This window comes from Cupressus sempervirens, chromosome 4 (assembly GCF_028749045.1).
Source record: "Cupressus sempervirens isolate cs-2001-9-10 chromosome 4, ASM2874904v1, whole genome shotgun sequence".
NCBI lineage: Eukaryota > Viridiplantae > Streptophyta > Pinopsida > Cupressales > Cupressaceae > Cupressus > Cupressus sempervirens.
The window spans coordinates 855,629,842-855,644,239 of NC_143121.1; the positions used below are offsets into that span (position 1 = coordinate 855,629,842).

General features: G+C 36.5%; 1 protein-coding gene across 1 annotated transcript; it reads left to right on the forward strand.

Annotated features, from left to right (window-relative positions):
• Window positions 1-11,382: 11,382 nt before the first annotated feature.
• LOC149564081 (xyloglucan endotransglucosylase/hydrolase protein 24-like) lies at window positions 11,383-12,836 on the forward strand. Its single transcript, XM_089828296.1, has 4 exons — window positions 11,383-11,542; window positions 11,624-11,724; window positions 11,989-12,182; window positions 12,446-12,836. The coding sequence occupies exons 1-4, from the start codon at window positions 11,383-11,385 to the stop codon at window positions 12,834-12,836; spliced, it is 846 nt and encodes a 281-aa protein (XP_089684422.1).
• Window positions 12,837-14,398: the final 1,562 nt, after the last annotated feature.

Sequence of the window (14,398 nt, forward strand, 5' to 3'; positions counted from 1 at the left end):
GCAGCAACATACTCTGCCTCTGCTGTAGATTGGGATGTACAATTCTGCTTTTTGCTTGTCCAAGAAACCAATCTCTTTCCAAGAAAGAATGCTCCTCCACTTGTGCTTTTTCTCTCATCAAGACTCCCTGCCCAATCAGCATCAGTAAAAACTTTCAGATCCAAATTACCTCCAAATTTGTACCATAGTCCATAATCTTCAGTTCCTTTCAAATATCTCATTATTCTTTTAATTGCCATTAGGTGAGTTTCTCTTGGTTTTGCTGAAAATCTTGCAACAATACCAACTGCAAGAGCAATATCTGGCCTGGTATGAACTACAGTGCTGATGGCTTCCTTCCAGTATTTGATAGCAATGTTTTTTTTCTATCATCAGGGTTCTTGCACAATCCATAATGGATCTGTTTCTTCTTTCAACTATTCCATTTTGTTCTGGAGTTCCTAGTGCTGAAACCTGTCTTTTAATACCTCTTTCAATGCAGAAGTTATTGAATTCATGTGAAATGAATTCACCACCTCTATCTGACCTTAAACATTTTAGCCTTTTCCCTGTTTCTTTTTCAACTCTTGCCAAATACCATTTGAATTTCTCAAATGCTTCTGATTTATTCCTTAGATACATGACAGTCATCATTCTTGAATAGTCATCAACAAAAAGAATGAAAAACTTTTCTCCAGTATAGCTTTCTATTCCAATGGCTCCACATAAATTAGTATGCACAATTTCTAATATATCTTCAGACTGATAGTTTTTACCTTTGAAACTAGTTTTTCCCATTTTACCAATCTGACCATTCTTGCATAGACCAACCACAGGTTTCTTAATGTTAGGAATGCCTCTTACTTTCTTGAATTTGCTTATTTTTACCAAATTATCAAAATTGACATGACACAACCTTTTATGCCATAAACAACTCTCTTCAATTTGAGCAATAAAACATGAGCATTCACCAAGTTCTAGATAGAACAAGTTACCTTTAGTTTGGGTGCCAGATCCTATCAGTTTTCCTTGCTCATTCAACAGTCTCGCCTTTCCATGCATGAATTCTACCTTGAATCTGGTATTTAGTAACTGTGCAACACTTAGCAAATTATGTTTGAGACCTTCAACCCAGTAGGCATTATTACATATAAGTTCTTTGGATAGACAGATTCTTCCTCTTCCTTTTATGAAATGAGGTTCATTATTACCAAACCTCACACTGCCACCATCATAGTCTTCAAACTGATCAAACTCAGTTTTATCACCAGTCATATGATGTGAGCAACCGCTGTCTATAATCCATGTATCATTCTTACTTACATGAGAGATAAGAGCCATTTTATCTTCGTCATCACTATTAGAGTCATCTTTAACAACAATATAAACAATTTCATCCTCACTATTATCAAAATCCTTAGAATTTTCAGCCATGAAACATGATTTCTTACCTTTGTTCTTGGATGATTTAAAGTCTTTCTTGCCATTCCATTTTTGATCTTTCTTTTCATCATTGTTTTGCTTGTTTGGGCACCTTGCTGCAGTATGACCAATTTCATCACAAGAAAAAACAGATTAGAGGAACTTTACCTTTGTATTTTCCTCTGCCTCTAGAATATTTCTTGGCTAGTAGAGCTTCAATCACTTTGAGATCACTGTCTGAACTTTGGCTTGATTCATTTTCACTTTCTGACTGTGATTCTATCTTTTTGCTTTTCTCTTTGAGTGAGAGCTTGGCTTGAAATGTTGATTCAATGTTTTTGGAGGCTGGAACATAGTTGTCAAAGTTATCTAGTTCAAATGCAGTTAGTCTTCCGACTATGGCCTCAAGATTTATCTTATGATTTGCTTCACACCTTCTTTCCTGTATTGCAGAGACTCTGATTGCATAAACGAGAAGCAAGTTTTTGAGAACTTTGCTTACAACTGTTTCTCCTTTGATGTCACCTCCAGCTGCCCTAATTGCACTTACACATGCTTTAACTCTTTCAACATACTTTGCAATGTTTTCATCCTCTCTCATCCTCATTTGATCAAATTGTCCTCTTAGACTTTCTGCTTTTTCTCTTCTCACATTATCATCCCCTCCATAGATCTCCTTTAGCTTGTTCCACATGTCAAAGGTAGTTTTGCAGTCCTTAATGTCATCAAATTCTTCATAGCTGAGAGCAGATGCTATGCCTATCATCGTATTGTTGTGAGTCTTCTTTTCAGCAATATCATTAACTGACAATGTGCCAGAAGGTTCTTCATATTTTTCTTCAAGGTATTTCAGTCCAGTATCACCAACAGTAGCCAGATGAAGTTTCATCAATTCTTGCCATGCTGAGAAGTTATCTCTGTTAAGTTTTGGAATTTCTCTTTTGTAAGACATCTTGATCTTTGGCTTAGAACCTTGAAATCCTTTCCTGCAAGCACCAAAAAGCTCTGATACCAGTTGTTGGAAATGAGAATGGAGTAACTGAGAGGGGGAGGGGGTGAATCGGTTACCACAAAAACATTTCACAATCCCTTAGATGTCTAAAATCTTGATCTTAGTTACAGATTACTGAAACTTGATAATGCAGCAAATACTAATAATTATTAAGAATTGATAACCAAAACAATTCAGCAATCATGAACACCAGAGACACTAGATTTAACGTGGAAACTCAATATGGGAAAAACCACCAATGTAACTAGTTACTGTTTTTCACTCTTCTGAAGTGAGCCCTATTAGGAGCCAACCCTGTTAAAGGTTACAAAACACACTATTAGGTGTGACCCTGTTAGAAGATTTAATCACCCTATTAGGAGTGGCCTTGCTAGAGGTCTTTAGAACAATTCAACTGAACTGTCACCTTGTTAGAGGATTTACAATAAGGCTGTTAAACCCACTCTGTTAAGAGATTTGAAATCACGGCTACAATTTTTAGAAAGTAACAATGAATGATCTTAATATAATGCAACTTATCTTTGCTGATACAGATCTCTGTTCTACTTCACTAGATCCTCTCTGATCACATAAACGCTTTGTAGCTCCACAAGGATATCTGATCCTTCAAAAATTTGCTTGCACCTTCACAATTCGCACATACATCTTATCCACACATGCACACTTGAATTCGCAACTTGATCCTTCATATATACCTTTCTGATTATCAAGTTGGCCTTAAATACAAGTTAAAATTATATATAATTATACCGTGAGTCGGCTACATTCATCACATAAATCAATTTTAGCCTTAATTCCACACTTTTCAAAAATCATTCGCTAACCAACCCAGCTCGGTAAACACTGTACCATAATGATCTTTAGTGTTAACCAAGTGAGGCTTGGTAAGCACTGCGAATTGTGCAAAAATCCTTTGGACACCGAGTGAACTTGGTAAACACTGACTTTCCTTCGTTTACCTTCCCAACTCGGTAAAGACTAACTTTTCTTCGCTTACCTTCCCAGCTCGATAAACACTAACTTTTCTTCACTTACCTTCCCAGCTCAGTAAATACTCTGTCACAGTTTCTTTCGATCACCGAGTGAGCTCGGTAAGTACTGAACTTCCTTCGTTAACCAAGTTAGCTCAGTAGAAGCTATCTTTACAGTGTAATATATAGCAACGCTCAGTAGACTCTGTAAACTACTATGCTTACCTTCTGAGCTCGGTAGACTCTGTCTGATGACTGATATGACATTTTTGTAACATCAAAGACAACACTCAATTAACCAATTGTATCCAACAAGTAGGTTTTACAATTCTAGGAAAATCTCTAACAACAAGTGTAGTGCTCACTTTCACAATGTTATCAAAATCTATATGACAAAACCTTTTATACCATAACTAACACTTACAAATTTAGCAACTAAGCATGCCATCTTTGTAGGATTCAATTAAAAAGAATTACCTCCTGATCTTGTACTAGTACCAATCAGCTTACCATCTTTATCCTTGATTATACATGTCTTCTATGTGAATCTCAACTAATATCCTTGCCAACTAAATGCCCAACACTCTGAAGATTATGTTTCAAACCGTCAACAAAATAAACATCATCAATTTTAGTTTTCCCATCAAGAGTAATAGATCCTATTCATTTTATTGGACATGCACATTGTTTCCAACTCTAATAGTTCCTACATCACAAATGTTGAACTCAACAAACATACTCATATTTGTAGTCATATGATGTGAATAGCCATTATCTATGATCCAACTAACACGAATGCCTTTTCTTCTCCAATTTCTTCTTTTTTAGGACTCTCCTCTTTAATTATAACAAATCCTATTTCATCACTTTTATTATCACTTTCACTCAAGAATATTTTTGATTGGCTTCCAAATCTTCATCATTTGTATAAAGACATTGTCTAAGTATCCTAGGCTTGAAAATCCTCTTATTCAGGGCATTTAGAAGTATAGTGACCATATTCATTACAAGTCTAATATTTAAATATTTTTGTACCTTTAGGTTCTCATCTCATAAGTAAGGCAATTATTTCCTCAAATTTTCTATCTTCCTTAGATCTTCCTCTGTTGCTCCTGGCATAATCTCCACTAATACTCACACTCCTTATCAATATAGGTCTAACATTCAAAGTGTTGAAAGCAATCTCAACTCTAGGTGAATCACCATTTTTTCTCAGACTGATCTCAATTGATTCCAATCATGCAAGAAGAGTCTCTCTTGTGAACTTCTCTATGCAAGGTATAAATTATTTAATCATCTGAATTATATGCTTATATATAGGTTTTGAAATTTTTGAGATCTTACATAAAATTTCATCTTCATCTTTTGTTCCATCACAAGCCTTAATTGCTATAATTTTTTTTGATATTCTACAAAAATAATTTCTTACAGATTCATCTTCCATCATTTTATCTTCATGAAATAAACATATCTGATTTTGTAATCTAACCTCCTTAGCATGCTTATCACTTTAATAAGTAGATTCTAAAGCTTTCCAAATTTCATGTGTCAATTTAAAATATTTTAACAAACTGTACTCATTTTCAGCAAGTGCTGACAAAAGTGCTTCCCTAGCAAGCATATTGCACATAAATAATTCTCTGTATGGTCTATTACATTCCATAAGCTTATCTTCTTCAACCACTTCTTTCTCCTTTTTAGTGATCAACCATATCTTAGACCTATGCATAGAAAATGTGTCTTCATATTCTCTTTCTAAGTTTTGTCATAGTCGGTTCCATTCAACTTAAAAATTTCTTTTCTAAAATGATTTGCCATAGATCTCCTTAAAGTGTTAAGATTTTCCTTCAAGGGTATGATGCTTTGATACCAATTGTTAGAATGAAAAGTCCACAAAGATAATGGGGGGGGGGGGGGGGGGGGAGAGAGAGGGATGAATCATTTATCTAATTTAAAAAAATTCTTATTAAATTTATTAAATCTAAAACATGTAATAAACAAGTGCAACAACCACAAGAAGATAATCATACACAATAACACCATTTTTTTAAACTAGGGAAACCCTTGATCAGAGGGAAACCCTAATGGGGATGATACCCATAAAATGATGTACTAATATGTAGGTTCCTTGTAAGAGGATGGACCCTGTCAGGAGTCATCAAAATACATTTAGTACATATTATTTCCTGTTAGGAGACTTTTAATCCTTGTAAGGAGATTCCATCCTTGCTAGAAGTTGTACCAACTTTGTTAAGAGTTGTGGATGGAAAAATGACCCACTGTCCAAACAAATTTAGGGGAAAGACCACTAGACTCATTTTCTAACTGGCCTTTGTACCATTTCTCATAGAATAATGCCAATAAACAACTATCTAGTGCTATCTCTTTTCCAAATGCAATCTCTCTATCAACTCACCATGCCTTATCTACACCAAACACTTCTCTGATCTCCAAATACTCAATATCAAATTCGTTGGATCTTACATCCAAGCTTGCTCACTCGCATTACAAAAAAAATTCTTACAATTGCTTGTACAATTAGTTACCACACTTAACCAAAAGGAAAATTACCTTCCTTTATACGAAGTCCTTAGACTAATTAATATGACATAATGTGACTGGGGTATGCCCCTTTTACAATGTAATAATAAAGGACGTTTGTTCCGGGCTGGACTGGAGGTTTTCTTCTCCGTTCTTTCCTACCAGTGCCTGTTGTTGTAATTTATTTATTTAAATTAATAAAATTTATCAAGGTCTTGACCATTTACCGATCAAAAATAAAAATAATTTAAAAACTAAAACTTTAATCAATTTTAAAAATCAAAAGTTGTTAGGAACCTGTGTGTTCCTTCTGTTTATTTTGTTAGAGTAGAGTTGTTGGACGCATATGCTTTGTAAGTCGTCCCGTGAGTTTATTTTATTATCCCACATGCATAGGTAGTATTACTTTTCTAGATCGTACCCAGTATATAAGAATAGGTTGAGGCCCTTGATGGGTACGGACGAATTTATTGTATTGAGCTTGCTCAAAGGAGGTTACCCCCTCGAAGTGGCCTGCGATCAGTAGATTTATTTTGAGTTCTGCTATCACTTTGTATTCTGTTATTTCGAGCATTCTCACGATATTGCTATAAGGAGGTTCTTCTCATCTGGTATCAGAGCACTCTCTTGGGCTCGCTGGGTGGAAATTACATCAAATTTTTTTCTGTCGTGGCCTTCAGGTTCCTCTCACTTCTAATATCTCTTGTTATTGCAATAACTCTTTTCAGTTGTTCTGTCTGCAATATCATTTCGCATACTTCCTTCCTTGGCGACCCAACCCCAAATTTTACATATCAAAGCCCTAAAACCCTCATTTATCTAATTTTAGGGTTTGCCCTATCTTTTTCACCTCTCATCCAATCGCCACCAAACTGAGCCACAAGATTCAATTCCTCATTTTGCTCCCTTATCCCTCTTGGACTGTTCGCCTCATTTCGCCTCCCTACCCTTGAAACCCTCATTTTTCTTTTTCCCTTGTCCCCAGATAGTCTCCCACCACCCGTCGAACACCCATTTCCTATATGAGTTTTACCCAAATCCAAGTTTGCCGTAACTAAAAAAGTTTTTGTTTCTCATCTTCTACCCATTTCAAAAAAAAAAAAAAAAAAAAAAAAAAAAAAAAAAAACCTTGTTTTATGGTTGTTACGCGTACAGGAGCAAAAATCATGGAAGAGGAAATTGCATCCCTCAAAACCAGACTTCAAGATCTGGATGACAAAATTCTGGGTCTTAACTTTCAGCAGTCAGCCATGAGCCGAAACCATTCAGGAGATACTGGGTCCTCTTCTGGCAATTTCCGTGGACCAAAGCTTGATTTTCCACGCTTCGATGGTTCTGATCCGACTGGATGGATCTATAGGGCAGAGCAGTATTTCAGCTTGCATAATACTTTGGATAACCACAAAGTCTCCCTTGCATCTTTTCATTTGGAACATGAAGCTCTTCAATGGTTCCGTTGGTACATCAAGGCTAATGTAGGCCCAACGTGGAGCGAATTGTGCACCCTCATTTTGGAGCGCTTTGGCCCTAGTTCCTTTGATGATTTCACAGGAGCACTCACTAAACTGCGTCAAACAGGCACTGTAAGAGAATACCAGACAGAGTTTGAAAAATTAGCTAATCACACAGAGGGCTTGTCTGATGAATTCTTCCGTAGTTGTTTTGTCAGTGGTCTGAAGGATGCACTTCGCTCAGAAGTCAAAATGTTTCGACCTACTACAATGATGGAAGCCCTTGGATTGGCTAAGTTAGCGGAAGACAAGATTAGTGCTCTACAACGCTCCAGATCTAATTTTGTTCCATTCAGAAATACAGGTTCTCACAACCCTCCAGTCATACCAGCTCCCAGAACTACTCCGATCAAGCACTTGTCTGAAACAGAGATGCGAGTTAGGCGAGACAAAGGGCTTTGTTATAATTGTGATGAGAAATGGTCTCGGGGCCATAGATGTGTTCAGCAAAAGCTCTATCTCTTGGATGTGGATTCTCCACCGGAACTGGAAGAATATGTAGATGCTCAGGAAACAGTGGATGCTGAGGTTGAGCCTCACCAGCCTGAACCTCCTTCCCCAGAAGCTCCACCAGAGATATCTGTCCATGCTTTGGCAGGAGTCACTACTCCACAAACCATGCGGGTCCAGGGTTTCTTCAAGAAGATCCCTCTTACTATACTCATTGATTCTGGTAGCACTCATAACTTCATTGATCCACGCATAGCCAAACAGGCTGATTGCTTTATCCATCCCTGCTCTAGCTTTGAAGTCATGATTGCCAATGGGGGCACTTTACCTTGTAAAGGGAAATGTCGCAATGTGCGTCTCTCTATTGGAGATTATAACATGCGCTCTGACATGTTTGCCTTACCCTTAGGTGGCTGTGATGTGGTTTTGGGTGCCCAATGGTTACGCACTCTTGGCCCCATTCTCTGGGATTTTGCTAAACTTTGGATGCAGTTTTCAGCCGAGGGGCACCAACACACTTTGAAAGGCTTACAACCAGGGTCTCTCAGCATCATCAGTTCACACCGTATGGAAAAACTTCTTAAGAAGAATTCACATGGTGTCATCGCTCAGCTCCATTCCATTCAGATGCAGCCATCAGCAGTCTCTAGCACTCCTGCCGATCTCCAACACATTTTGGACAAGTATTCTGGTATATTTGCTGAACCTGTGGGATTACCTCCTTCTCGTCCAGAGGACCACCGTATTCAGCTCCTTCCTGGCAGTGTTCCGCCCAACATCAGGCCCTACCGCTACCCATTTCATCAGAAGACCGAAATCGAGATACTTGTCCGTGACTTACTGAAGCAAGGTATTATTCGCCCTAGTACCAGTTCTTTTTCTTCTCCAGTTCTGCTTGTTCGCAAAAAAGATGGGTCATGGCGACTCTGCATTGATTTCCGAGCACTTAATCATCTCACTATAAAGGACAAGTTTCCCATTCCAGTTGTTGATGAACTTCTTGATGAACTTCATGGGGCTCATTTTTTCTCCAAGTTAGATCTTCGTTCTGGGTATCATCAAATTCGGGTTAATGAGGAGGATATACCTAAAACTGCCTTCCGCACACATGATGGTCACTATGAATTTTTAGTCATGCCCTTTGGCCTCACGAATGCTCCTTCAACATTTCAGGCAGTGATGAATAACATATTTCGACCATACCTCCGGAAATTCATTCTGGTCTTCTTTGATGATATCCTCATATATAGCAAAACTTGGGCTGAGCATCTCCATCATCTGGAGCTTGTCTTGCAACTTCTCTCTGATCATCAACTCTGTGCAAAACTATCTAAATGTGTGTTTGGCCAGGAGGAAGTGGAGTATCTCGGGCATATTGTTGCACACCATGGAGTGCGGGTGGATCCTACAAAAAATAGATGCCACCAAACTGAAGATGAGTTCGGGCTATCACCCACAAACTGATGGTCAAACGAAAATTGTCAATAAATGCTTGGAAACTTATCTTCGTTGCTTCACTTCCGAACAGCAACATCAGTGGGCCAAGTGGCTCCCTTTAGCTGAATGGTGGTACAATACCTCTTACCACACTGCCTCTAAAATGACTCCATATGAAGCAGTCTATGGTCAGGCACCTCCAGTGCTCCTTCCCTACACTCCCAACAGCTCACCAGTCCAGGCAGTTGACATAGTTCTCCGCAGCAGGGATCAGATTCTTCGTACCTTATAGGATAATCTTCACATGGCCCGTAATCGGATGAAACAGCAAGCAGATCAACACCGTTCTGAGCGCTCATTTCAAGTTGGGGATATGGTTTTTCTTCGTCTACAGCCATACAAACAATCCTCCCTAAAGCTGAAAGGGCGTCATAAGCTGGCCCCAAAATTTTATGGGCCTTATCAGGTTCTGCAGAAGATTGGTTCAGTTGCTTATAAACTGGAACTTCCTCCTTCTTCCCGCATTCATCCAGTTTTTCATGTTTCTTGTCTAAAGAAAGTTCTGGGTACCACTGTCAGAGCACAAACTACTCTCCCTGAAATGGATACGGAAGGATCCATTATCCTGGAGCCGGTAGCAATCATTGACCAGCGCACTCGCCAGCTTCGCTCTCGCTCCATCTCTGAGGTCTTGATTCAGTGGCATGGCATGCAACCAGAGGATGCTACCTGGGAACCCCTTCTTCAGATTCAACAACAATTTCCACACCTTAAGCTTTGAGGACAAAGCTTTTTTCTAAGGGAGAGGGGATGTTAGGAACCTGTGTGTTCCTTCTGTTTATTTTGTTAGAGTAGAGTTGTTAGACGCATATGCTTTGTAAGTCGTCCCGTGAGTTTATTTTATTATCCCACATGCATAGGTAGTATTACTTTTCTAGATCGTACCCAGTATATAAGAATAGGTTGAGGCCCTTGATGGGTACGGACGAATTTATTGTATTGAGCTTGCTCAAAGGAGGTTACCCCCTCGAAGTGGCCTGCGATCAGTAGATTTATTTTGAGTTCTGCTATCACTTTGTATTCTATTATTTCGAGCATTCTCACGATATTGCTATAAGGAGGTTCTTCTCAAAAGTTGAATAAAAGGAAGAAAAATGTGAGTTAAAAGTGGATATAATGACTAATTAAGTTTCTAAATAAATAAGAAAAAAAGGAAGAGTTAAAATTAGAGATAAATTATAAATTATAAATTAAATTAAATCTCATCTTAATAAATTAAAAAAACATATATTTATTTTTAAAAAATAAATAATTAATTAAGATAAATAAATAAATTTAAAAAATAAGAGTTAACAATAGAGATAATAGCTAATTAAGCTAAATAAATAAGAAATGGAAATAATTAATAGTGTAGATGATAAATAATTAAATTAAATAAATAGATAAAACAAGAGTTAAAAGTGGTAAGAAATGAAATCGATCAGAAAATTATTAAAGAAATGAACAATTTAATGATCAAAAGTCAAAAAAGTAATTTTACACGACCCACGTATAACCTATCGACTAAATTAACAAACTAACTATTTTTAATAAAATATGTATGCTTTTCTTTTGTAATATTGTAAATCACACTTAGTAATCCATAAGTCATCTTTGTGATAATAGAAAACATCGACTCTAACAATATGTACAATTTTTAAAAAAAAAAACTTAATCTTCAATTTGATGAATCGCAAAAAAATATGCCATAATATGTATATTTTCCTCATAAATAAGATATAAAATTTCAATCTACATATTTCACATTGTAGACAGACAGAGAAAATCCAATCACATTGTTTGCAGTACAACTATTGCCTTCTAAGCCGACAGCAAATTCGACATATGTGACATCGGTGGCGGATTTTTAAAGCAATGTACACCAAAGTTGAACGTCGCTTCCGATGCAAAACCCTGAAACTGTCGCTTCCATGCCTGCACTCCATTTATCTCCTCCATTTGACTTGTGTTTTCCATTACATTTACGTTCGACTTCTGCTTTTACAGCTTCACATTCTCCATGGAGCTGCTTTTCTTCTGTTTAGTCTTAACCCACCTTGCTTTTCTCCACCATGTCTCTGCAGATTTTTACACCGACTTTAATATCTCGTGGGGTAATGACCACGTTAAGATCCTTGACAACGGCCAGCAGTTGCAACTAACTCTGGACAATTCATCGGGTATATTATTATATATTCAATCCATTTGTTTATTGTTCGATTCAAAGAGTATTCCTAATCTTCCTTTGCGAATTCAAACAGGTTCAGGGTTCCAATCGAACGATGAATATCTGTTTGCCAAAATTGATATGCAAATAAAGTTGGTGCCCGGTAATTCGGCAGGCACTGTCACTGCTTATTATGTATGTCTCGTCTCTTCAAATGTTTTATAATCCTTAAAAGTATTTTTCTATATCTTCAGGATTAGGGGAGCCCTGACCAGTTCTAGTTCATGTTTGTATTTCTGTCACGTTTATGCTATTGTTTCTTTCCAATTAGAACTTGTAAATGTGAGTGAGAAAGTTGAAAAGTTAGTTTTGAACTCTGAAGATTTATTGAAAAATTGACAAATTTTGACATATGATATGCAGGTTCTTATGAAATTATATTGTGATTGATGGGTGCAGTTGTCGTCTCAAGGAGATAGCCATGACGAAATAGACTTTGAGTTTCTGGGAAACCTGTCTGGAGATCCGTACATCTTGCACACGAATTTGTTCTCTCTAGGCCAAGGCAATCGGGAGCAGCAATTCTATCCCTGGTTTGATCCCACGACAGATTTCTACACATACTCTATCATCTGGAATCCCAAACTAATTATGTAAGTAATGATTAAATCTTAGCTCATGCTTCAATTTGGAATGGGTATCCAATTTTAAGATATAGGCTATAATTTATGAATCAGGGAAGTGTATTATTGTCATTATAACTAATTTTGTACATCCAGTATAGTATACTGACAATATTTTTGGCTAGTTAATTGTGTACAATAAATTCTAATATATATTCACTTTTTTATATTACTCAATTTAATTAAATCAATAATTTTTTCACAAATAAAAAAGAATTATTAGTTATGTGCAGATTTTCTGTGGATGGAACTCCGTTGAGAGTGTTTAAGAACATCGAGAGTTTGGGCGTGCCGTATCCGAAGAATCAATCGATGAGAATATATTCGAGCCTCTGGAATGCTGATGATTGGGCGACCAGAGGTGGTGCGGTGAAGATCGACTGGAGCCAAGCACCATTTGTGGCATCATTCCAGAGTTTCAGTGCAGAGGTTTGCACTTCTTCCTCTGATTGTTCTGGGATTTCATGGTACAGTAAAACAGCATTAGATTCAAGTGAGCAGGAGAAACTCGAATGGGCGCGCAAGAATTACATGATCTATGATTACTGTTCTGACACCAAAAGGTATCCAGTGGACCCTCCTCCCGAGTGCACTCAACAGGCATCAAACAGAACCGGGCGCTGATTTGGACCAATAAATTTCTCCACATTCATTAGTTTTAGAATGTTAATTCTCTCTCACTCATTCACTTTGGCAGAACTCCAATTAGTGATCTACTGTACTTTGGTACAAGCACATATTTTAAATGATAGAGATGTACTGCTACTTAGCTTCATGTGTGGCTAGATGATGTTTGATTACACATTGTTGTTTCAAGATTCAAAAATGTGCTTTGTTATCTCTTTATCATAAAAGCATGACTTGGTTGAGAGTGTAGATTGATTGATTTAATTTTACTTGTTACCCGTATTGGATTTGTATGGAAAAGTGAGATATTATTTATTTAATATAAATGCCATTTCAAAATTTTAAATTGTTTGAATGTGTTTAATTAATAGTTTTTTTTATAAAGAATTTATATATGTGTTGATCAGGTAGGTCAAATAATATGGCAATAGAATCAGTAGAAAATTTTAAGAATTTTAAATATTCTAGTTTTGACCCATCTTTCAGTATCATGTAACAATGTTGTCTTTTTCATCTCATGGTATTTCATACGAAAAAATAAAAAATAAACCATCACACACACACACACACACACACACACACACACACACATCTATCTATCTATATATAGTTTCTAAGAATCTACTTTTTTATATTCTTGTGTTGAGCTTTTAAGTAAATATATGTTTAGATAGTGCGAATAAATTATTTGTAATTATATTTTTTATTAACAATTATGTTAATTAATTAAAGTTTAGAATTAGTATACTTCATTTATTATACTTGCGCTTATTAAACCTATTTAGACAAGTTGTTGTCATTTAGGAGTCATCCAAAGAGGTGTTGATTCAATTTTAACACCTCATTCTAGGTTTTTGGGAGGGAATAAGTGTTGGATTCAACTTCTAATTTGACCCAATCACTCTATATATACTCTTCTTCTCCTTTGATTCTTCAATCAACGGATGGTCAACTTTATAGTTTTATTCATTATTGTGCTTGACTTAATCTCTTAGATCATACTCAAATATAATATGGTATCATAGAACTCTTAGATAATTTGAAGCCAATTTAGAAGGTAGGAAATGATAACTCTACCTTATTCAACTCTTAAAATCAACCCATCTACGTGTATTGTAAAGATTGATCAGGAGGACATCTCTACATTGTCTCGGATAATTTAGATGTAGGATTTATTGCAATAAATTAATTATTGAATGTGGTGAGGCTTTCAACCCATGATGATCTTGTCAGCGATCATCTTTATGTGCAAACCATTCTAGTCATCGACCTTCTATGCAAAGAGTTGGGATTAATAAAGAAGGTTCATCTTAACACTTACAATCTAAAGCTTGAGAATATCATAACCATGCCACATTAGAAAATTCCATAAAATATAGAATGTTAAATAATAGTCCAAGAATATATACACAATAGAGTAGTCAAGGAAACATAAAATCTTATAAATTACATAAAACTGGACCTTACTATCACAATTTCATAACATAACATTCAATGAATAATCTATGATGTTGACCTACTCATCAAACATCTCATAATACAACATGATAAATCATCAT